This window comes from Clarias gariepinus, chromosome 11 (assembly GCF_024256425.1).
Source record: "Clarias gariepinus isolate MV-2021 ecotype Netherlands chromosome 11, CGAR_prim_01v2, whole genome shotgun sequence".
Lineage (NCBI taxonomy): Eukaryota > Metazoa > Chordata > Actinopteri > Siluriformes > Clariidae > Clarias > Clarias gariepinus.
Window position 1 is genome coordinate 4,063,624 of NC_071110.1, and position 25,347 is coordinate 4,088,970.

The following is a 25,347-nucleotide window of genomic DNA, read 5'->3' on the forward strand; positions in this document are numbered from 1 at the left end:
TGCAACCTAAAATGTTACTGCGACTTTATGACGTTATATTTGGGCCAATTCCTGAGTTAAACACCATTTTTTACATTCAGTTAAACCCTTTTATGCGTATTAATGTATTGTATTTATTTTCACTCAAACTCTGTTTCTCTCGCCCACACTCTGTGCGCTGGGTTGCCAGATCACATAGACTGAATCCCCCATGCAGTGTTAACACCTGCCCAATATGATAATCAAGCCAAATAACATTTTTAATAGAACTTATATGTACATAACACTATATACTGTACATAATTTCTTTTAATTACAAAATAAATAAAAAAAATTACTAGTGTTCAAATAAGAAGGTACTGTGCGATCCATCCAACTAATTATTCATATCCTTTTCCTTACTTGGAAGTAGTATCTCGATGGTGAAGGAAAGCAAACTGCAACTCATGGAAAGTTAATTAAATGGTTTGCTTAACATTTGTACAAACCAAAGACCAGAGTGTAGCATTTAAAGCCTTTGGATGAACTGCCAATCCGATTATTTCATATTTACAGTACATCCAATGCCCACTTTAAACCTTGGATGTGAGTAAACTTCTCCTCAATAAGACAACCCAGGGAAGCTCTTTAAGCTGGTAGAAACCCATATCTAATTTCTTTTATATATATATATATATATATGTATGTATATATATATGTATATGTATATATATATATATATACTGTAGCGTTTTAACGCCGGGAAGAATGCTGGAGAGACGAGTGAGCTTATTTGCTACCCAATGCAATGGCTGGGAGTACTTTATTAAGCACACAGCATGTAAGGCATGAGCAGCACCTTCACTCAGGAGCCTACATCCAATTCATCACTAGCTTGAACTGGAGCACATTTCACACGTCACACCTCCCTCACACACAACAGGGCCTAAGCCACTAACCAGAACACCTTTCCCCAACATGGTGAACACACACCGACATCCCCGCAAGGCATGCTGGTCGTCAGCCGCCGCCCCGCCCACGCCACACTGCCCCCACCCGAGCTGTGACCGTCCCTGGTCACCATGACGAACTCCGTTTCGGAGGCGTGGAGGCGGTCGGCGCTGGCGGTGGGAACGCCGGCGTCCTTTGGCAGGTGAGGGGTGAACGCGAATGTAGTCCTGAGGCGGTCCGGCCTCCAGAGTTCGATGGTTCCCCGGCGTGCGGCTGGTGAGGCGCAAGACGGTCCCGGTGGGGCAAAACTCGTGCCCGCCCTGCCAACCGCACCCGGTAGATGACATCGGAGAGCCGAGCTGGCTGTGAGTGTCCACGCCCATTCGCCCCATAGGTGCCCCCACCCAAAAGTCTTGCAGCGGTGCCCGCGAGCGCTGGGTGGGGCCCTTCTGCCTGGCGATGAGCGGTTCACAGTTCCACAACCCGTGGGAAACAGTGGAGCCGGTGTCCACGAGCGCCCGCAGTAAGACGCCGTCCGGCACACAGTCGATGTAAAGCCCCGCGGGGCTCCCCAACCGTCCACCCGGCGCTAGTTTAGCGGCTGCTGGTGTACACTGTCCCTCAGGCCTGAGAACGTTGAAGCGGTAGTCCGGCTGTCCCTCAGGCCTGAGAACGTTGCAGCGGTAGTCCAGCGGTCCCTGGCCTCGGCGTCGTCGCGGAATCTCGGAAGCGGTGTCGAGGCCTAGCCGCGACGGGTAGCCCTGTCCCCGGCTAGGTTCACCTACCAAGCGCCACTGAGCTGCGGGCGGTCGCTCGGCTCTTTCGCCGTAATGTGCCGCCATTATGGGCTCAGCGCGCTCGACCTCGCGCAGCGCCTCCTTACGATCACCCACGCCGTCGCCTCGCCGCGAAACGTCGGAGAGCTGCTCTTTGCCTAGCCGCGACGGGTAGCCCTGTCCCCGGCTAGGTTCACGAACCGAGCGCCACTGAGCTGCGGGCGGTCGCTCGGCTCTTCCGACGCAATGTGCCGCCAATATGGGCTCAGCGCGCTCGGCCTCGCGCAGCGGCAGTTCGCTTTGCCGGCTAACAGCGCACGGAGCTGTATCTTGCTCCGGCTCTTGCGCAGCGCCAGCCTCCGCCCCGAGATCCAGCGCCGGGATTTTCTGCTTCCCGCTCCGCGTTGGTTGATGTGGTGTGCTCGCGCTAGCTCCGCCAGGAAAGCGCTTTTTCTGCGTGAGTAGTCGCTCCGCTACTCGGCGGCCCGCTTGGATTTTTAGAAGGTCCTCCTTTGTGCGCTCGAACCCGTTATTCTCCATCCCACTTCTGACACCAATGTAGCGTTTTTACGCCGGGAAGAATGCTGGAGAGACGAGTGAGCTTATTTGCTACCCAATGCAATGGCTGGGAGTACTTTATTAAGCACACAGCATGTAAGGCATGAGCAGCACCTTCACTCAGGAGCCTACATCCAATTCAGCACTAGCTTGAACTGGAGCACATTTCACACGTCACACCTCCCTCACACACAACAGGGCCTAAGCCACTAACCAGAACACCTTTCCCCAACATGGTGAACACACACCGACATCCCCGCAAGGCATGCTGGTCGTCAGCCACCGCCCCGCCCACGCCACACTATATATATATATATATATATATATATATATATATATATATATATATATATATATATATATTTATATATATGCCTATTCATACAAATTTCATGATTTTTTAAAGCCAGGATTCTGTCCACTGTAAACACACATACAAAATTTGACTATTTCACTGAACATATTCAGCACTAAAGCTGAGTGTTTTGTCAGTTCTATACGAACAGCTACTTCACCTTGACTGTGTGTCTTCCTCCAGATGGAGGAGGTGATGAAACCACGAGGGAAATACAGAGGCCAGTGAGCAGATGGGACAAATGGACACTACATTCAGCCATGTCACAGCAGATCAGCTGCTTTTAGAACACTGGGCATTTAATAGATCACACATCCAACAGGTCAAATAGGTTCAATTACTGAGGTTAAACATGTAGCTTTGTTTCAGAGACTTTAGGCATTTAGTTTCAGTGTAAAGAAATTCACTTCACTTAACTGTTTATTATTATTATTATTATTGTTGTTGTTGTTGTTGTTGTTGTTATTATTATTATTATTATTATTATTATTATTATTATTATTATTAGTGGTGCGAAGCGACGCACTACTATTGTTATCTCACAGGCTTATTATTTTTTAAATATAATTATATCGTACAAAAGTTCAGCGCGTAACTAGTCCCACACCGTTTGTCGTAGCCCCATGAATGAGGTGTCAAATCATGCGGCTTCTTCGGGAATGGGGTGCTAGCATTAGGCAAACTATTATTAGAATGTCGCTAACATGATGCTGAGAATATTAGCATGTTCCTAGCATAATGCTAACTACTGTATATTAGTAGTTAAGATGATTAACATGTTGCTAGCATATATTAGCATGTTGCTAGCAACATCATGAAAATTCACTAACATGATGCTAAGATCCCATTGTCATAGAGATATGGGGGGCCCGAGTTTTGCCACGGCGAGCACCACTCACATTTTCTTCAGGAAATTTACCTTTATAATTATTATTATTATTATTGTTATTATTATTATTATTATTATATATATATATATATATATATATATATATATATATATATATAAAGAAGAAAAAGAAGCAGGCATTCATATTGGACATTGACTCTGTAACTATCCCCAGTGGTCAGTAGCTGGTTTGCCAAATATTAGATTAACACAGATTAACATAGATTTAACACAGCTACGTGTATGGCGGACACTTCCCACAGTCTAAGCCTGATAAAACTTTAATTTAACAACAGTATGTTATAGAAAAACAATAAATGATCCAGGTGGTGTGATGAAGCAAGGTTCCAACTCCTCCGAAGGAGATTATTTTAGTCAGACAGCAGGTCTTAAGGTCTTACATTAATCTAGAACCACAGCCAGGTTTGTGCACCTTCATAAGTCACAAGTTAAAATTTTGAACCAAGTTCCCAGCCACAAAAGTTTCTTTTAGTTTGTTTTTATTTTTAAATGAAGCTGCTTTTAGACGCTGCACCTTGACCTAACTTCTTTCTTTTGCTCACATGCTACTTCCGCAGTAGCTCAGTGGTTAGGACACCCATCACACTGCAATGGAGACATGCATGAAGGTCCTACTGTGTCCTAAAATATCTAACACAGTGGAACGGGGTCAAAAATGAGGAAAATGTATCTAGTTCATACTCCTTCCTAGCCATGTCGCTGTCAGGTTCTCAATAGCTTAATGAGAATCTCTCTAGAATGTCTCTATTTTCCTATCACGCACATGACCATGCACTCAGCAGGTATGAACCAAGTTAGTACCATGTCTTAACACATCACACTACGATTTTCCTGGTGTTTATCACAAGTTTACTACATTGTCATTGCATCCGGGAGGTATAAATACAAATACAGTGACATGCTCTTGTCTTCTCATCATGAAGTGATGGTGTCAGGAAGTATATCAAGTATTTACAATGGGGCAAAAAAGTATTTACAGTAGTCAACCAGCATTTGTGCAAGTTCTACTATTTAAAAAGATGAGAGAGGCCCGTAATTTTCATCATAGGTATACCACAACTACTGTATGAGAAACAAAATAATAAATAAATAAAAAGTCCAGTAAATCACATAAATTATTTGCAAATTATGGTGGAAAATAAGTATTTGGTCAATAACAAACTTTCATCACAGTACTTTGTTATATCCCCTTTGTTGGCAATGACAGGGGTCAAATGTTTTCTGTAAGTCTTCACAAGGTTTTCACACACTGTTGCTGGTATTTTGGCCCGTTCCTCCATACAGATCTCCTCTAGAGCAGTGATGTTTTGGGCTGTCGCTGGGCAACATGGACTTTCAACTCCTTCCAAAGATTTTCTATGGGGTTGAGATCTAGAGACTGACTAGGCCACTTCAAGACCCTTAAATGCTTCTTACGTAGTCACTCCCTCGTTTGCCTGGATGGTGTGTTTGGGATCATTTTCATCTTTAATGCCATTGCTGATGGAAGGAGGTTTTCACTTAAAATCTCATGATACATGGCCCCATTCATTCTTTTCATTTACATGGATTAGTTGTTCTGATCTCCTTGCAAAAAAACAGCCCCAGAGCATGATGTTTCCACCCCCATGCTTCACAGTAGGTCTGGTGTTCTTTGGATGCAACTCAGCAGTCTTTCTCCTCCAAATACAAAGTTCTATTTTGGTTTCATCTGACCATATGACATTCTCCCAATCCTCTTCTGAGTCATCCAAATGCTCTCTAGCAAACTTCAGACAGGCCTGGACATGTACTGGCTTAAGCAGAGGGACACGTCCCTGGCGACGCAGTGTGTTACTGTTTTTACTTTGGTCCCAGCTTTATGCAGGTCATTCACTAGGTCCCCCGTTTGTTTCTGGGATTTTTGCTCACAGTTCTTCTGATCATTTTGCATCTGATCTTGCGTGGAGCCCCAGATTGAGGGATATTATCAGTGGTCTTGTATGTCTTCCATTTTCTAATAATTGCTCCCACAGTTGATTTCTTCACACCAAGCTGCCTACCCATTGCAAATTCAGTCTTTCCAGCCTGGTGAAGATCTACAATTTTGTATCTGGTGTCCTTTGACAGCTCTTTGGTCTTGTGGAGTTTGGAGTGTGACTGTTTGAGGTTGTGGACAGGTGTCTTTTATACTGATAACGAGTTTAAACAGATGCTATTACTACTGGTAACAAGTGAAGGACAGAGGAGCCTCTTAAAGAAGAAGTTACAGGTCTGTGAGAGCCAGGAATCTTGATTGTTTGTAGGTGACCAAATACTTATTTTACCAAAGAATTTACCAATTAATTCATTAAAAATCCTACAATGTGATTTTCTGGATTTTTTTTTTTCCTATTTTGTCTGTTAAGTTTCAAAAGTTCTTCCTACGTTCACAGATTTTTTTGTGGAAGAAGTGTGAATGTGGCTGAGTGGAACAGGAGCCTAAGGCATTGAACTATCTATCTATATCTATGGGTCAGAAGGTCACAAGTTTAACCCCAGTACCACCAAGCTATCACTATTGAGCCCTTGAGCAACAGGTCAGATGTGTAAAGAACATAAGAAACTGTCTGAACGAAGCCTATGCCGCTCACATCAGCACTCATTACACATTAATGACGCACACATTCTCTATTTGCAAACTGAACTGTTTATTTCACTGTTGACCTAAAAAATAACATGTTCAATGAGCAGAACGCTTTTAGTGTGTTTATGCACTGCATTTTTAAATAAAAAATAATAATTATACTTTATACTAGGTAAAACCTTCAGAACATGTTTATTCTACCTATCCTTTATATTTAAAACAGCCTGTTTTTTTCACAGAAAAAAAAAATCACAGAATGTAAAACTTGCATCAGCCTTGCATCGAACGATTACAAAATATGAGCCATACCACAAAATATATACGGTTTGTTGTTGTTGTTGTTGTTGTTGTTAAACACAATTTATGGAGCGTCTGCTATGCAAGTCCACCATGTGTAATTGGTTACTATGGAAACAATAATTATTATAAGCGCATTAACATAAACCTTTTTTTTTTTTGCAGCTGTACTGCTGTCAGAGCAGCTGTTACAGAAAATTAATCAACATCATCTGACCAGCATGCACACCTCAGAGAGCAAAAACGAGAGACGGAAAAGAACACGTGAGACAGTCTTAATCAGGGTCCTGTAGAGAGACAGCATCTGGCAGGACAGCTGTTTGCAGTGGGGCAGTAATTCCTTATCATGCTGAGTTCAGATAAATCATAGGTGATGCAGCTTTACAGCATCTGCATGAGCTTGTGGGACTTGGTGCAGGTTGTACAGAGAGCTTCCAGGAATAAACCAAGTCATTTATTTGCTTGTTCATTTTCAGAAACTCTGAAAATCTAAATTATAATGCAACAAAATCAAAGCAGCATGGCTCTTATAGTAGTTTCTCAGCAGAATGATTTAGCAATTATTTTTCGAAAAGGATTAGAGCAGGCAGGCATAAAAATGTCTCCAGTGGTTACAGAGGTTTCCTACAAGGTCCCTTTCCAATTAGAACTTCAAAGGGAACTTTAATGGCATGGAAAGTGTTCACTTCACCTTTTAATTTCAGTACATCAAAGGAAAACCGTGCAACTGAAATAAAGACAAATGCAGCACAAGGTTGTTCAGTTAACCTGCATTATTAGTACAATATTCTTTATGAAATATTAAAAAGAGACTCTGTTTGTTAAGTGATAAATAGAAATAATTTACAAGCTTGCCTGTTTATACTGAGCATCATTAAAAAGTCACTTGTCTAATTTGATAGTTTCAGCAGCATGATTAACTAATTCCTACAATACAAAGGATAGACTTCATTGTCCTGTATGAGGGACACAGATCAGGTCACCTTTGCCTGGAGTGAACAAGAAAAATCACATACAGTGCTCATAAATTCCTGAACTTTTCCAGACAGCGAACCAGAAGTCCGAGGGTAATGCATGATGGTGCTTAGCACGTTTCACAGTGGGGATGGTGTTCTCAAGGTGATGAACAACTATTGTGTTTTTACCAAATGTAGTGTCTCTGGTCCGAATTTTCACATTTGTCAAGTTTTCATATGATGCACCCCTCTGCCTTCAGCTAAACAACTTCAATCTGAGTCTTTGCAGCTGATTAAGAGGTATTCATGTTCTCTGGGTTTTTTATTAAATGAATAGGGTCTAGCGTTCAAGACTTTTCAAAGCCGGTACTCATACCTTAACTTTAATACTGGCTCCTGAACAATACTTTTTTCAATACCTATTTTGTGTGATTCATTTCAACAACAACAAGAAAAAAGAGAGATATACATTACACACAGTTTTTTAGGTTGCATAACATATATACAGTATATAAACCTATTTAAAACAGGATGGTTGAAGTTGTTCTGTTTCAGATCTTTAGTTTTATATTTCACCAACTTGGTGCTTTTTCACTCAAAGCAGTTTTCCAACATCTATGCACATATTAAAACTGTAAAGTCGGCATGTCTGTTCTGTACTGTACAGTAAAGATATCTGTGAAAGAAATAACTTGGGGAGATGTAAGATGAGTAATGGAAGATGGTTTTTGGAATTTGTGCCTGTCTGTTTATCTGTTTGTTTGGGCACGCATCATGTACTGTAAAAACTAATTTTTTATTTATTTGGCTTAAAGCTTACGGTACAGTAGTGTATAGGCTTAGTTTCTTAGCAATCGGGACACGCGAAGAGAAGATATGCTACTTTGAAATTTTAATGGAAAATGCCCTTATAAAATAAAAAAATAGACCTTAAAAAAAAAAAAAAAAAGTTTAACAGTTGAATCTCCTTAATAAATGTGATCTCACATCTTCATTCCGTGCACTTCATGGTAACATGTAAAAATTTTAGATTATTCAAAAAACAACAGTACATTTATTAAAACTTGTTTATGAGTGTGCAGCTAAATTCCATGTGAATGAAGTCACGAACACATCTAGTAAATAATAAGTCCATTTACTACAACTCAAAGTTTTCTGTTAGCAGCGTTGTGCAAGTTCACAATTTACAAGACGTAACTCACATTTAGAGTTAACAATTTTAAATTTTGAAATGAGTTTACAGACTTAAGTACACTTTCATTTTTTAAAACAAGTTCTCCGGAGCAGTGCACTGTTTTTTTCTATGTCACAGGGGGATTTTGATCCTCGCATGATTTATTCCATCTCTGACTAGTTTGATGAAAAAATGAGAGAGAGACAGAGAGAGAGGGAGAGGGAGAGAGAGAAAGAGAGAGATGATATGAAGCACTTCTGACTTCAGCTCGTTGACTATTAGTAATAATATAAATCGAACGAATGAAGATTTTTCCACTCACGTTCAGCAGGCTGTATGCTAATACACTCACGTTCACTTTCTTTTGTAGAAAACTGAAGCGTTCAGTTCACCATTTGGAGAAAAATGGGTGTGTTCAATGCTCTTTCATCAATTAGTGACTGTTAAAATGAATAAATATAAATCTATAAAAGCCATAATCTAATTAAGAGGTTTTAAATCACACTTTTTGGTACTCAATGGTATCTAAGCAATTCAATTCGGTTGGTGCGATAAAAATTCTGGGCCGCTTTCCTACTCTAAATACTTTAAGAGTGCCATATTTTTCCATGCTTTGATAAAGGATTTAATAAATCTTTTAATAAAGGTGTGTTTTATTTAGTGCTGTCAAACGAGTCAGAAATTTAATCTAGTAAATCCAAGTCATAAACTGTGATTAATCATAATTAATCACAATCTTTAAATACTCTTTTAAAGACTTTTTTGATAAAGATGTATCATTATCACACACAGCCGGGTAAGCACGCTGCGATTAAGGGTAGCTAATACGGTCAAACTAGGTCATATGATTCATTTGTGGGTTTTTTTTTGTTTTTTTTTTAATAGTAACGCATTAAAAATTTCTAGATTAATCACATCTGTTAATGCGTTAATACTGACCACCATAATTTTATTGCAATCAAACGATTTTAACAGAAACACATGATGTTCCACCACAAATGGAATTATACTGTAGATTTAAAAAAATGTAATGTGCATTTGTAAAATTATTAATGTTTATTTGTAAAAGTAAAAGAAAAAAAAAGACAAATTTCCACCCAATATCAATATAATGGGCAATTCTACATAGATTTATTATATAAACACTCAATTTAATACCGATTTTTTTTTCATTAACTTTCCAGCTTGTGACACTGCAAAATATGTAATCAAGCAAAGAGTTACATACATATTTAAGCCACTTTACATATTTATCAGTTAAAATAAAATCAATATTACTAACACTGCTCAAAATAATCATGATTCCTTTTGGAGACACCTGGAAGAACATGTCTTACAGCCCAGCTCCAGTCACTCTGAGTAGTAGACAGACACAATATACTCACTATCCAATTTTCTGCAGCTGAACGAGCACTTAGCCTTGTAAGGGAATGCTGCGCACTGTGTGAGTGTGAGTGTTATAACCTGTAGCGCAGACGAGAAACCCGAGCTAAAGCCACAGAGGAGCCAGTCAGGGCCGGGAATGAAGACTGATGTTCAGTAATGCAGTTAGTGTGCAGCCGCAAGGACAGAGAAATCCTGCAAGATTTAAAGAAAGAAAGAAAAAAACAAAAACATTCCCTGCAGTATTTCTACACTATATGCTAAGATAAATCGGTCATCGACATCCTAAAAAGTCTCCAACGTAAAACACAGAGTAGAGGAGGGCGAACTTGAGAATGCCCTACACACAGTCTTCGTTGTACTACATGGCATTGTTATTAATCTGACACCTTTTCAAGCCACTGTCCTAGCGAAAGGCAACCTTTAGAAGCTACCATTAGCAGAAAAGATTATGCTTTAAATATGAACATGTGCTTATGCTAACATATGCTTTAAATATGAAGATGATTTAAAACAATGCTCTCAGAAAAACCTTTAGGTTTTGGTCATATTACCTTGATAGTGTAAGTAATTAATATACAGTCCATTTAAAATATTATGTAAGAAAAGTTTAATCCTAAGTTACCTTTTATGACATAAAGCTAGGTCATTAGCATGCGCAGTACAGCTTAAAATTTGAACATCTTGATTAGTAGCAATCCACATAAAAGTATTCTATTTATAACGTTTCTAAATGTATCCCTATATTAACTAGTCATGATTATCAGTGAAACTAATGTTTAAAGTTGATTAGATAACCGATTGTGTAAAGCAGCTTTGCGACAATGACAATTGTTAAACCTAGCAATCAAAAACAGTAAAGTGTTTAACAGTTTTGTCTGGTTAGCTTATGTTATGTTGGGTAACAGGTTAGCGTTTACAGTGAGAAATATACCATTTAAAAAACAAAGTTAAGCAATTTTAACACTTTTCATTTTAAGTAAGCTTGATGTGTTTTCCCACCCAATGCCCCGGATGCAGAGCCGGTCCCAAGACTCAATAAAATGGTACTGTAAGGGTTTCGTCAAAAATGGCATCCGGCGTAAAAACTGTGCCAAGGTGTGTGCAGATCGGATTGTCTGCTACGGCAACCCTTAAACAGAAGCAACTTTCTTATTGTTATTTATTGTTTAATTTTCTAACTACTGTTTTTTTCTATGCCTGCAGCTATTTTTAGATGGAACAGCACTTTGGTCAACAGTGTTGTGATGTGTTAAATCTGCTTTATAAATAAATTTGACGATCACATAAAAATATAATTTACCAGTCCTCTTTAGAAAGCTCTTGCAAGCTTGGTTAGCATTAGCAGTTTAGGTTGTGGAACTTAAGAATTATCCACTGAATGAGTAAACCAACTAAACCAATGAACGCATCAAAAATTGCTACACGACTTTCGCCGTTTGTATAGAATTAAAAATAATTCCAAGTTCATCCCAGACTGCATTCGGGCACAGAAATCGGTAATCCTATGAACGATACAAAATCGGCAAGCGCGTGAAGAAAAAGAGACTGAGTACAGACTCCTCCCGACATGAGTCGCAGTACCTGTATATCATAAAAGAAAAAAGAAGTCAACCATGAAAGTGAAGTAAAGCCAAGTCATGTGCACAGAACCGGCGCCGGTTTTCTTTCCGTCTTTCTCAGCACAGATGTTATTATTGTAACTGCTGCTGCCTGTCTTGCATCCATGTTTGTTTTTCTCCTTTTTGCAAGTTTACTCCTGCGCTTACAAGAGTTGTTGTAAAAGTTTTGTGTTCAGCAGGCCTCATTTGGAGCAACAAGTCATGTAATTAGTACAGGGTACAGTATGATCCCTCATCTGGTGCAGTTGTTGTGTACAGTATGATCCACCGTTTTTGAGTCATCTCTCTAAGATTGTGAACGTCATGTGGTATGTCAATGTAGCCATGCCTCTTTTTCTTTTTTTAATTATATATATATATATATATATATATATATATATATATATATATATATAGATAGATAGAAACAGTCCTAGCAGTACAATACACTCCAGTTAAACAAGGAAGTTACACTTGCACTAGAATGTAAAAGAGTCCTATGAGGGGCTAAAGATCAACAAAAAAGACAAAATACCAGCAAAATAAGTCTAATATTATCCTTTTTTTTTCTGTTCTTTAGCTTGTCATTCTGTACCGTCCCCTTGACTCCTGAGTACATCTGCTTTTGGCATGTGCCCCACTCCAATCTCATTAATCACACCTGTTTTGCTTGAATGAAGGCTGAAAGTCAAAGTGTTGTTCCATTTCTCACCGTCTACATCACAACAAGTGCAGCATTAACCTTCAGGTCCACAAAGACTTGGCAACGAAGACAAGTGTGGACTTCTCCAATTGTTTTCTGCCTCAGCTGACTGAATGAATGGCTTGGTGTGTGTGTATGTGTGTGTTGTTTATATGGTCATGCTATAAATAAGCCTGGCCACAGGGGAGGGAGGAGGGAGTGAGCTTGGGGCCTGACAGCAGAGGGCAATGTGGCCTTGTCTCCCCAGGAGACGCCAATTAAGAGTGGACCCATACTCGGAGCTCACGACTTCTCTGCAGCTCACTCACAGTTTGAGAAATGAGACCTGATGGGACACAAGAAGGGACTTCTGAAAGTTTGGGCTAAATAAACACCTGTCTTTACTGGCCGTTAAGACAACGACATTACTGTAGAAAGTAAGCAAAAGGTCTGTAAAAATGTCTTGTTCATAAAGGAGTAAACGAGAAGAATAAACAAACTGGCTCAAGTGACAGGAAGACAAAACAGCAGGACAAATAACCACTTACTGAAAACCACAATGGACAGAAAAGCATCCCAGGACATACAATTACATGAAACATTACATAAGCTTCCATACAGTTGATACAGTCTCACCCAAAAAACTTCACCTGTTTTACTAAGCATCTAAGAATTATTCCTAGGAATTACTCTGAAAGTGAATTTAGGACTGAAAATAATCCTACCACAGACTAGGACATAAAAGTTATTTATGAAGCTTCCAACTCTCAGCCAGGAGTAGGACTGCTCCTAGGAAAGTGTGTGACATCACTGTTTATGATACTGAGAGCCACAAAGTGGCCCATGATTTACAGGGGTGTATTATAGTGGTGTAGTTTTAAACAGTGGAAAAACAGATTGATGAAATAACAGCTGTGTAGGACCGTCATGATCCAAACTGGAGAGAAGATAAGATCGGAGGAGGTAGTAAGAAATAATTAAAGGGAAATTATGGCCTACTCTTGACTCGAAAAATAAAAAGAGTAAGTGGACAGTAATTTGTGGAACTATCAGTTTGCCGAAGAGGTACATTTAAATTAACACTGAAATTTTAGCTTTTGACAAAATCTCAAAATAAACAAATTGTAGACTGTTAAATAATTTTATATAAAAATTTAAAAATAATAATAATAATAATGTGTTGGTTTCACACTGTGTAGGGGAAAATGTATAAATCTGGACATGATCTGTGGGTCTATAAAAGAAAAGTTTGATTTAATATTGCTGAAACTGTTGACTGTAACAAACCCAAATCATCACTGCTGCATCTTAGCTGTTACTAAAACAAAGTCATGTCAGTCATGTTTCTGTGGAGACTGCATTTCAAAATGACATGTTTTTGGACACTTACTCTGAGACACTTACTAAATATGGGTTTTGTCTTTCTTTCATTTCATCATCAACTCCTCGGTTACACTGGTTTGAGCTTCTGTAGCCTAACAATGGTTATAAAAAAACTAGCAGCACAAGCAGAGTATAACATCAACAAGCGAGACAGCAGAAACAACAGAACATTCATTTCAAGGATAAATCAGTGTTATATAAAATCAAATATAAAGCCCAATTATCAGGGGACAAATATGACCACCAACCACGGGACACAAATTAACCTCTAACAAACCAAATACTTTCAAGTTCCTGTCTTCTAAATCAAAGCCGAGATAAAAATCCACTGACTGTGCAAATGAAACAAGACATCACAAGAAACATCAGATCACAGCAGAGACAGAACCCACGGCTTCAGAAGATCCATAATCACTGAGCAGACCCATAGACCACGCAGAGCCGTGTGGCATTGCAAAAAAACACACACAGAGACACTTACCCTGACCTTGTGCATCCACTAGCCTGAAGAGGAGGATCCACAGGAGAGGAAGAGCAATGGAGGAGGGGGGTCCAGCTTGTACCACAATACACCCCAATCTGTCTGAGTCCAGAGCCATGACACCATCGGATGCTGAAATACAGACCTAAGAACTTAGACTTAAAAAATAAAATAACAATAATCACTTGGATCCACCCCCACACACACCCCCACACACATATTATATATATATATATATATATATATATATACACTTTACTGTACTGTAAACATTTATTAGCAATCCTTCTTGTTTTTTTTTTTTTTGTTTGTTTGTTTTTTTAGGCACAATACTAATACTTTGAAATAATTTGAAACACACAAACACAATCACAAAACACAATTATCAAGCTGTGGAAAATTATGACACTAAATATAAAAAATGTAAACATAGAAAATTTATTAATTACATGTTTAAAAAAAAAGCTCAACAATCAAGAAAGAAATGAACCACAAAAATCTAACAATAAAAAAAAGTTTGCTTTGTCTTTTCCTTTGGTTTTAAATCGGGAATAATTAATTTGGGAAAGACATATTAATATATTTATATAATTTGTGAAGTGTTTTGTGTAAGTGTTTTGTGTAAGTGTTTTGGAGTACCTCTCAATCCCCTTAGTGCCCGTCTTTATTAATGAGTCCATTAATGACTGTTAATGTTGTCCGCATCTTCCACTTAATTCACACAAATTAAATTATTATTATGTTGATTGTAATTAATACATTTGTCACTGTTTAATCCCACCCTCTTCCTGCATGTGAAAATCAATAGGATAGCTGTGCACTAAACCACACCCACACCTGTGTTATTACAGGTTAGGAGGGATTAGAACTCATGATCTTACTAATTTCTCAGGACTTCAGGTTGGTGGAGATAAAGACCGGTTAAACATTGCACATTGTTCGTTTGGTTGCACTAAAGGACAACTTATTTAACTTCAGTGAAGAGCTCCACCCTCTAGCCACGCCCTCCAGTATCATCCAATCACATCAGGCCTGTCGTTTAATTACACACACCTGTTATTCATGAGCTCATTTTACATTTTAAACTCTTTGCCAAGTCTCTCTTTCTCTCTCTCTCTTTCAAGCCTACCCTTTTGTTCTAATAATCCTTATTGCCTAGTGTCACAGTTTAGTCCAGAAAACGTTGATTAATTTTTCATTTGAGGGTTACACTGCAAAAATCTTACCATGTGCTGCTGACATGTTTTTTCCTATTTCTAAATTAGAAATGTTATCTGGCAGTAAAACAAAAACTTCATGATTAAAAAGTCAGCTGAATAATTTTATTAGATTTAAAATTCTGTCTTTTTTTTTTTTTTGCCAGTGTAACAGCCTCGCTCTGGATTGACCATTGGGAGCTGGGGTTTAAACTCAACCTTCTGATCAGTATCTTATAAGCCTTGACCACTGAGTCACACTGAGAAACAGATTTAAAGTGTGTAACCTTTATTTAATGTTTATGGAAGAATAAGTGTTGATAGTGAGGACAACAATGATATCACACCTACATTAACTATACATGGATTAAAAAAGAAAAAAAAAGTTTTGGTAATTTAATAAATTACAGCTCAAGCCGACATAATGAGGTGGCATTGTGGTTTAATATTCTAGGGGATAAAAGTTTACTTCTGGAGTGTGTATGAAGTTTGTCCTGTATGTCCTGCCTGTGCATGGTGGCTTTCTTGCAAAAATTCTGGTTTCTCCCAACAGTACAAAGACATACATGCTAGGATTGACATTTTGCAATAGTATATATACCCGGTCTCTTGGTAAGGTCATATCATCGCATGGATTCTCATACCACTGTTATGCAGACGACACCCAACTTGTCCTCTCCTTTCCTCCCTCTGACACTCAGGTTTCTACCCGGATCTCAGCATGTCTGGCAGACATCTCATTTTGGATGGCTGCTCATCAGCTGAAGCTCAATCTCAGTAAAACCGAACTGTTGTTTATCCCTTGTGACTCATCTCCAGGTCAAGACCTTGTGATATCCATGGACAACAACCAAATCACTCCCTCAACCACCGCCCGCAATCTTGGGGTAACCGTGGACAATCATCTGTCATTTTCCCCACACATCGCTAACCTTACTCGCTCTTGTCGATTTCTTCTTTACAATATCAGAAGAATTCGCCCATTTCTTTCTTCACAGGCTACTCAGGTGCTTGTTCAGTCCCTTGTTATTTCAAGACTGGACTACTGCAACTCACTCCTGGCAGGCCTGCCTCTGTCCACGATTCGTCCTCTGCAACTGATCCAGAATGCAGCAGCACGACTCGTTTTTAACCTTCCCAAGTTCTCCCACACCACCCCACTCCTCCGCTCCCTGCACTGGCTTCCTGTAGCTGCCCGCATCAAATTCAAAACACTGATGCTTGCCTACAAAGCCAAAAATGGCCCAGCACCCACTTACCTCTCTGCGCTAATTACACCACGCACTGCACCACGTTGCCTCCGATCCTCCAGCACTGCTCGCCTCATCCCACCATCTCTCAGGGATCGAGGGCGGCATTCATCCAGGCTCTTTTCTGTTCTGGCACCTAGATGGTGGAATGAACTTCCTCTAGATGTCCGTACATCAGAGACTTTGACTATCTTTAAACGACGACTCAAGACGCATCTGTTTCTCCAGTACTTGGACTAACCCCCCTCCCCCCAAAAAAAAAAAAAAAAAAAAAAAAAAACTCAGTTGTGTTGGACTAATGGTACTTGGTTATTAACCTAGTTAACCCAGTGTAAGTATGTATCCAATGTTGTAAACATTAAAGCACTTTTTGTAAGTCGCTCTGGATAAGAGCGTCTGCCAAATGCCTAAATGTAAATGTAAATGTATATAGTTTAGTGCGGTGGGTTAGTGTTTAACACTGTCACCTTGCACCTCCAGGGTCTGGGGTTCGATTCCTGCCTTGGGTCTGTGTGCATGGTGTATGCACGTTTTTTTTTTGTGTGTGCTTAATGGGTTTCCTCCGGGTACTCTGGTTTCCTCCCACAGTCCAAAGACATGCAGATTAGGCTAACTGGCATTCCCAAATTGCTTGTATTGTAAAAGTGTGCGCATATGTTCCCTGCGATGGAATGTGACCCTCTCCAGGGTGTACCCCTCATGTCTGAAGTTTCCTGGGATAGACTCCAGGCTTACTGCACAGGATAAAGCAGTATAGAAGATAAATTAAAGAAATGTTTCTCATTGCCCTTAACTACTGATTGCTGGATTGTTGTGATGTCACCATCTTTTCGTTTCAGATCCAAGATGTCTTGAATGCATTTGCTCGGAGTTATACTTTTAAACATATTGTTTGACCATGGATCCAGACTTTTAGGCCAAAACATTTTAATTTATATATCTATGTTACTTTAAATTAGATTTTAATGATTCTTTTACAATATCTCTTTATTTCCAACACTTTGTATCTGCTTATCAGACGTAAGACACATAGGACAGATAAGACACTGGGCATGATTTCTTTAGCAAAAAGATTTCCCTTGAAATAATCTGTGAGGGGCGTTCAAGTCAATCTGGGACTTGAGATGAAATTTCTGGTGAATTGACATTTACAGAAGACTTCAAGCCCAGCACAGTGATAAGACTCTTAGCCAAGGTAAAACATTTGAATATTGCAAACTTTTAAAAGAAGGCTGTATTAATCATCCAATATTGATGATTGAGTCCAAGGCAGTCGTTCCTATTAGTCGGGTTTGGACGTAAAGCAGGCAGTCCGATCATGACTCCGGCAGGCTAGAAAACGTCCTACCTTGCTGGTGTCCAAGCACTAGTGAAACCTCGGGGTAAGTGCTTTAGTGTAGCAGGAGATTATATAGAGAAATAAATTAAGTTTTTACTCTCAGGACTGTGTGAAAAGTCACGGTTTGACTTGAACGTTCCTCGCCCTAAAAGAAACGTATGCTCCTACAGCCTTTACAGCAGTAAGTCAACCGCCATGTAAAATATCCAAGCTTGATTTAATTCACTGAGTGTGTCGGTATTAAATATTACTCTCTGTTCTGCGAGGCTCACTCATTTAATATAAAGCTTTTATGAACCAACAATTCATCAAATCGATTGATATTTTGTAGCTCTGCATTCAGGTCATTACGTTTATGGAGTTATCATTGCCCGTAATGAAGTATTATTTCTCAGTGATAAAGGTGAATAAAAACAATGAGTTCAGTGGAGTGCAGTTTAAACGAGGACTTGGCATGTTTTCCAGGCTAGAAATATCGCTGTGTAAAACATGGAGGTTTTCATACATGGCACTTTATTCAATATCATCTCAAATGATCTACACAAACCCTGTGCTTGTGAATATCATCCATCACATGTATATTGATTTTATTAATATTTGCATTCAATTTTCAGACGAAATCCATTCCTCTCTTTCTCAGCTTTCCAGTAGCCTGTGAAAAACGGTGCTCAGTTTGTAGAACATAAGATACTGAAGGGATGTTAGGTGGACAGGAGCTGAAAGAGCTCTTTATGGTCTATATTCATATTCATATTATTTTAATATTGTTTTTTTTTACCTTAATTCACCTTAATGTGCATTATAGTTAGTATAGTGTATTATAGTTTTTCTATTTATTTTTTTTATAACTTTACCCTTTACTCATTGTGATTTTTTATTTTAACCTAACAATGATAATATTCTTCTACACATTGTAAATAATAACTATATAAAACAATATACATAATAATAAATAAACCAACACAAATACTGTTATCAGTTAAAGAATAAAAGACTTTCTGAGCATTTTTTCTACCCAAATGATTCTACAAAACATGGAGTCGTGTAAATAACAGCCTTCTGTCAATGTCACGATTTTCTCTACTCATCTGTGGCACTTCCCTTTCTCCCTTATCATACTTCTTTCAGAAATGTCAAGCAAGCCAGGCAAGAAGCATGAGGTTGAGTCAAAAATGATCCACACTCGGGCTGTAGAATTTATTTCAATTATATTTTAGAAAAGACTAATACAGTACATCTCCTCGCTTTCCAGCTCCCATTGTTCATCTGTCAACAAGCTCTCGTATTCCCTCATTTAAAAATGTTTTACTCTGAGCTGCAAGCCACGAATGCACCGCTGTCTTCACTTCTTCAAAGGTGACAGGCGAAAGTCTGATGGAGATCAGGACTATAGGGAGGACGCTTTAACTCCTCAAAACCAAGTTTTTGGAGACTTTCGATGACCTTTTTAATGACCTTCCTTGCACTTCCTCAAATTCAAACACGTCCTACATACTGTACACAAAGTTTGTGATGAATACAGTAATAGCACAACATACACCCTTAGACCCCCAAAAATTTATCACTGCACGCTGCACTTCTTTTGCACAAATCACAAGCCGTGCATCAACAGTTAAAAATGAACTGATGTAACACACACTCACACCCTTTACAGCAGTGACTGGGAAGAGAGTAGCCTATAATGGAGAAGACAAAGGCCAACAGAAGTTTTAATATAAACGGGGTGCGGATCATTTTTGACTCACCCTTACAGTATATGTACGTATGTATTTATGTATCTATCTTTCTATCCAACATCCACCATTAGACATAAGCAAGTGAGTATTACCAATTCATGAAATCATGAAAATTAGCTGCATTTTAGCTAATAGCAGACATTGTGCATTTTACTAAATTGGTTTTAGATATACATTATATTATTCATTCATACTGTATTTTATCTTTTTGTTGCTGTTTTGTTTTCATTTAGACTGATTCCTAACCTTGCTTTGGTGTCTGCCTGCACTGTGTATGTTTAATAAACTCCATGGTAAAAATAGTCCTGTTTGAGGTCAGGATTGAGGTCGTTCTCACAATTTCTTTTGGATTATGAAACATCTACGGTATGTGATACAGTATACTGTAGTAAACAGACATAGCCCTAATCAGTTCAGCAAACTGTAATCAAACAGCAGCTGCTCTGAGATCATCATCAAAACATAGTAGCACGCTTACACACACTGTACAGACAACAGATTTAAAATGTAAAACTGATCTTACAGTATATATAATAATTGATAATAAGAAATTCGTCAATCAGAAAAGAAGCGTGTGAACAAATCAGTGATCATTTCCTTACAGATGTTAGCATGACTTAGAGTGAATACAGAGGGCCGAAGAGACAGCAATGAGGATTGTTTTTTTACACCATGAGTGATTACTGCTTATCAAAGTGAGAATTAATTTTTGTGAGAACTTATTAAAAAAAAGTTTAATACGGACATCTGTCAAATGCCTAAATGTAATGTGAGTTAATCGAACCTGGCCCCTGGAGAGGTGCAAGGCAACAGTGCTAACCACTACACCACAAGAAGTAGGAAGTATAAAAAAACTAAATATCACCCTGTAAAGTATTTTTTTAACACCCTCCTCCCTTTTCTCAAAGACACACACACATGCACACTATTCACAGATTCCAAGTGTGATCTAGCCACTAACCCGAGTCCAAGAACTGCTGTCACTCACACCAGCAGCTCGCTCCAGCATTGTGAGATTAGGTAAAATCAATAGACTTCCATCTTCCATCACACCCATTCATTTCTCCATCAATAAATGCTTGGTTGGAGTTAAATGGGTTTACATTTGCATAGATGACTAAACCGTGCCAAGATGCAGCGAGGCTGAAAGAGGGATGACTGGCAGCTTCACAGCTGGTAAGCACAAGGAGCTGTTAAAGACGCATAGAACAAACTAACCCACGTTTACGAATGATTGTGAAAGTCTTAGCTGTGTCCTTATGAAATGTAATACTGGACATGTTTTTTTTATTATTTATTTGTCTTTTAATTTCTGAAAAAATTACATTTTGTTATATTATGATCTTAAATACATTTTCATCTCAGGACAATCTGATCTTCTTTTAACTTTTTTAATTCAAGATCACAAAAACAACAAGATTGTACAACAGCACTTTTAAAATTCTTTGATTAGTTCTCTGTAACAGCTGGTTTCGTATACCTTTATATTTCTTTTTTATAATATATATATATATATATATATATATATATATATATATATATATATATTCTAAGTATGTATCCAATTATGTAAACATTAAAGCACTTTTTGTAAGTCGCTCTGGATAAGAGCGTCTGCCAAATGCCTAAATGTAAATGTATATATATATATATACATCTCTCTCTCTTTCCTTATATATATATATATACTGTAAGGAAAGAGAGAGAGAGAGAGACTGAGAAATTCACTGCATTAATTTTATTCACGCAGTAAATTTCTCACTAAAAAGCCATTAATTTAACATTTAAGAAAGTTTTCTAAGGTTCCTTTTTGTTATAACAAACATAATCAATAAAAACACACCTTGAAATATTTCATTCCTTAATGCTCACCATAGGAAGGCCGAGTAAATAAAATAAATGTACAGGGTGTTTGGATGCTTAATATTCTAGGTTTGTGTAGGAAGAGATCTTGAGAATAAATAGATTTCGGAGAGCATTAACAAATTATTAATTTTGCATGTGCACTGTAATGTTACAGCCTGAAATCACATACATAAATTTAAGAAAATACTGCATGTAGACGCAACATTAAAAAAAGGAAGCCATATGGAAAATCAACATACTGTTCAAAAGAAAAAAACTGGTGTTAATTTTGTGGAATAGATACTAGACTGTAATAGACTGACATATTCAGAATTCAGAATCCAACACAAAATATCTGTCCATCCAGTCATTATTGATATGGCATATTCTCCTCTGCAGTGTCATGGGGGCCTGGAGCCTATCCCAGGGATCTTAGGGTAAAAGACTGGATGAGATGCCAATCCATACCAGGGAACAACCTCACACATGCACACACACACACAATCATGCATTATGGGCAATATGGAAAAGCCAAATCAGCCTACACTGCATGTCTCTTAACTCTGGAAGGAAACCAGAACACCCAGAAGACACCAACCATAGACTGTAAGTGAGATTTAAATCCCCCAACTCTGAAGGTGTGAGACTTTCAGTTTCTTCAATTTCACTTAGTTTCTCCTCCACATTCCCCCTACAGGTTACAACTCAGTGGTCAGTAACTTTCCTGAGATGCCAGTGCAGTGTTGGCTACAGGCCCAGTAGTAACAGATTGGAGTGACACAGCCGTCCATAACCATGCATCTGAGTCAATCACGGCTTCACCTCCTCCTTCTGCCTGCTTGCCTCTAGATCAACATTTGTTGCCCCGCTCAAACACAGCAACCTGTTTGAGATTAGCCATCCTGTTGCGCTCTGATTTCACAGCTGCGCGGATCGGTTCACTTTTTCACAACGTGCCAGGCTGAAATACTGTCCAAGGTCCTGAATCTTCAAAACGCGTCGTCATTTTTCGAGGCGAGGAAATCATAGAAATGAGAATGTGTGTCATGGAGTATATTTCCTAACTGCTATTTAATAGCAGTTTTGAGATCAATGAAGTCAAGTTAACAGCACACAAGTGTACGAAATACTATACACTCTACTATAATTCATGGAGAATGAACATACATTTCATAAAATTATTTTTACGTCTATTTGTATGTGTATGAAACACCTAAATGTTTTTAAATGGCTCCTTCAGTCATTCAACCCGTTTAGTATCTTTAGAAGCTATGTATATGCGACTAATGTTGTATATCTGAACTTCAATTAGGTAAATTAGGTCAATAGCCAGATGTAGAGCTTTCTTTAACCTTTAACTTTTGCACCATTCATAATGTTTTACTGCTGCTAAGAGTCTCATCACCATACTGCACACGAAGTCTTCTGTAAATGTCAATCGCCTTTATGCTTTCATTTACCAGAAATTTAATCACAAGTCCCGGTTTGACTTGAACACCCCTTAAATACCAGCAATACAAACATTTTAAGTACATTTCTAACTGGGCATCGTTGTCATGCAGCTCCAGTGTTCCTGGTTTGACCCTCAACTTGGCTGAGTGTCTATTGTTGTTTTTGTGCATGTTCTTCACGTATTCCTGTTGCTTTCATTTATGTTCTACCTCATAAAAATATGCAGCTGGATTATCTACTGTAAATTGACTCAAGATGTGAGTAAGCATGTGAAAGTGTGTGTACGGGAATGAAGCCCTGTGATGGACTGCCATCCCATCCAGGTTGTATTCCTGGGATCGACTCCAAATCCACTGGGAGCATGAACAGGAGAAAGTGTTACCTCGAAGTGAACAAGTGAGTTTTAAATCCATCCGTGTGAAAATTGACATTAGGTGAATTACATCATTGTACATCTCCAAAAGATGGAGAACTCAAGCAGTTATTTAGTACAATCTCATAGTTTAATACCTCTATCCTGATTAAATTAAGTGTTGCCTTATCTTTAAAATATAAAATCACCTATATTTCAAAGTCCTATGTCTTTAAATGAGACTCCAAAATAACAGCAAAGGTGATTCATATTTGTTTGATTAAACTGTAATATAGTTTAAAATATAAATTTTAAGATTTAGACCCACCAAAGTGCACATACACACACACACATACACGTTCACCTTACCTGTATCTATGTCCTGTAGCACCACAGGCTGATGAATGTTAGTGGTGTATTTCCTGCTCAAGGGAAGGCAAACTCTTCGAATAACCTGAGCACTGCTAGAATCCCTGACCACTCACACAAACATACACACTACCGGTAGCACAGCCTAGAGCTCAGCCCTTCTGCAACACCAGCAAGTGAGAGAGAGAGAGAGAAAGAGAGAGAGAGAGAGAGAGAGAGAGAGAGGGAGGGAAGGAGGCAGAGAAAGAAAAATCACTCTGATAATGCAGATTGTCATAAGAGTGCTGTATTCCTGGTAATCCAATACAAGTGAAGTAAAAGCCTCTGTGATTTCAACAGACTTAATGAAAGTGATCTTATTATGGGGTCCCTGCAATCGCATCGCTCCTGCCACATTCACTGTTTCTCATTTTCACTCGTGTGACCCTCCCTTAAACCGGCTCACATTTGAATGGCTTTTAATGCTTAAATGTTGCACTTTTTTTTGTTGGCTTTTCCTCGATGTACTGTAACAGAGACAAACATTACCCCAAGTTTTGCCAATAAAATAGAGTAAAGTGTATAGCAGAGGAGAATAATCGACTGTAATCATAATGCTCCTGCCGTCTGAACGTCTGCTTTTAAGGGCACTTAGGGCAAACACAAACGCAGAGTCAGCATATTGTTCGCATCTTTTAGTGAAACTGCAAAAGCAAATGTCAGTGCTGAAAGGAGATACATAAGGTATAAATGGATTCAAACACTAGTGTTTTTTGGAGAAATAATCAGCACCGGTGTGATGAAGAGAGTGACTGTAACCACCTTAAAGTTTCTTATTTTCTGTCTAGTTCATGTCTGAAAATGATTCCTCATGAAGTATGCTCCATGCCATCAGGGAAAAAGAAAAACTCCATAGATGTGATAACCTGGTTATTCAGGACATTCAGGTGGTCAGCTGACTTCATTTTATTGCCCCATAACGTTGCTGAGTCTCGACCTGAGCGACTGATCAACCCCAGATCATAACACTGTCTCCAGAGGCTTGTACAGTGGACACTATGCATGATGGGAGCATCGCTTCATGTGCTTCCCTTCTCACCCTGACACGCCCATCACTCTGGACTCATCAGGTCACCTGACCTTTTTCCATCGCTCTAAAGCGCAATCCTTATAATCCCAAGCAAACGGAAGCCTTTTTTTCTGATTATTCTCATTAGCAATTGGTTTTCTTACGGCCACGCCGCTGTTTAGTCCCAATCCTGTGAGTTCTCATCACATTGTGTGTGTGTGTGTATGGAAATGCTCTTACTTTAACTATTAAATATACTTTTCTTCCATGCATGTGACAGTTCAGCACCATTTTTCCAGGTTTAAAAAATGCACTGAACATTTCTTAACCCAATTCAAGTCATTATAATGTTTTCTTTGCCTGATGCAGGCCAATAATCGCACTTATCTTGAATACTGATGAGTTCTTTTTTTTGCCAGGCAGTGTACAAACCCAGGATTTGTAGCTGCAATATTATCAGGACTGATCTTATAAAAAAAATTTATAAAATAACACATTTAGATTATGACTAATCAGAATTTAGAATTCAACAGTGCTCCGATATAATCTGTTATAGCTGATGACATTTTAATACAGCATTTGGCATAAAGTGTTTTGTAATCTCTGCTACAAAACCTATCCTCAAGTTTGCACAAATCGGTCAGGGTCAGAGAATACCATTAGGCTAAATCCTCGCAGAGAGGACTTGGTGTGGGAGTTAGTATGGCTATG

The 25,347-nt window shown here is 38.7% G+C and overlaps 1 protein-coding gene across 5 annotated transcripts in view; it reads right to left on the reverse strand.

Moving 5' to 3' along the window:
• Positions 1-14,175, reverse strand: part of robo2 (roundabout, axon guidance receptor, homolog 2 (Drosophila)) — a 514,284-nt gene extending 500,109 nt beyond the window's left edge. For all 5 annotated transcript variants that reach the window (XM_053506990.1, XM_053506989.1, XM_053506991.1 and 2 more), the window contains exon 1: positions 14,050-14,175. In XM_053506990.1, the coding sequence (XP_053362965.1) occupies positions 14,050-14,167 (118 nt within the window). In that variant the 5' untranslated portion in view covers positions 14,168-14,175. The remainder of the gene's footprint in view (positions 1-14,049) is intronic.
• Positions 14,176-25,347: the final 11,172 nt, after the last annotated feature.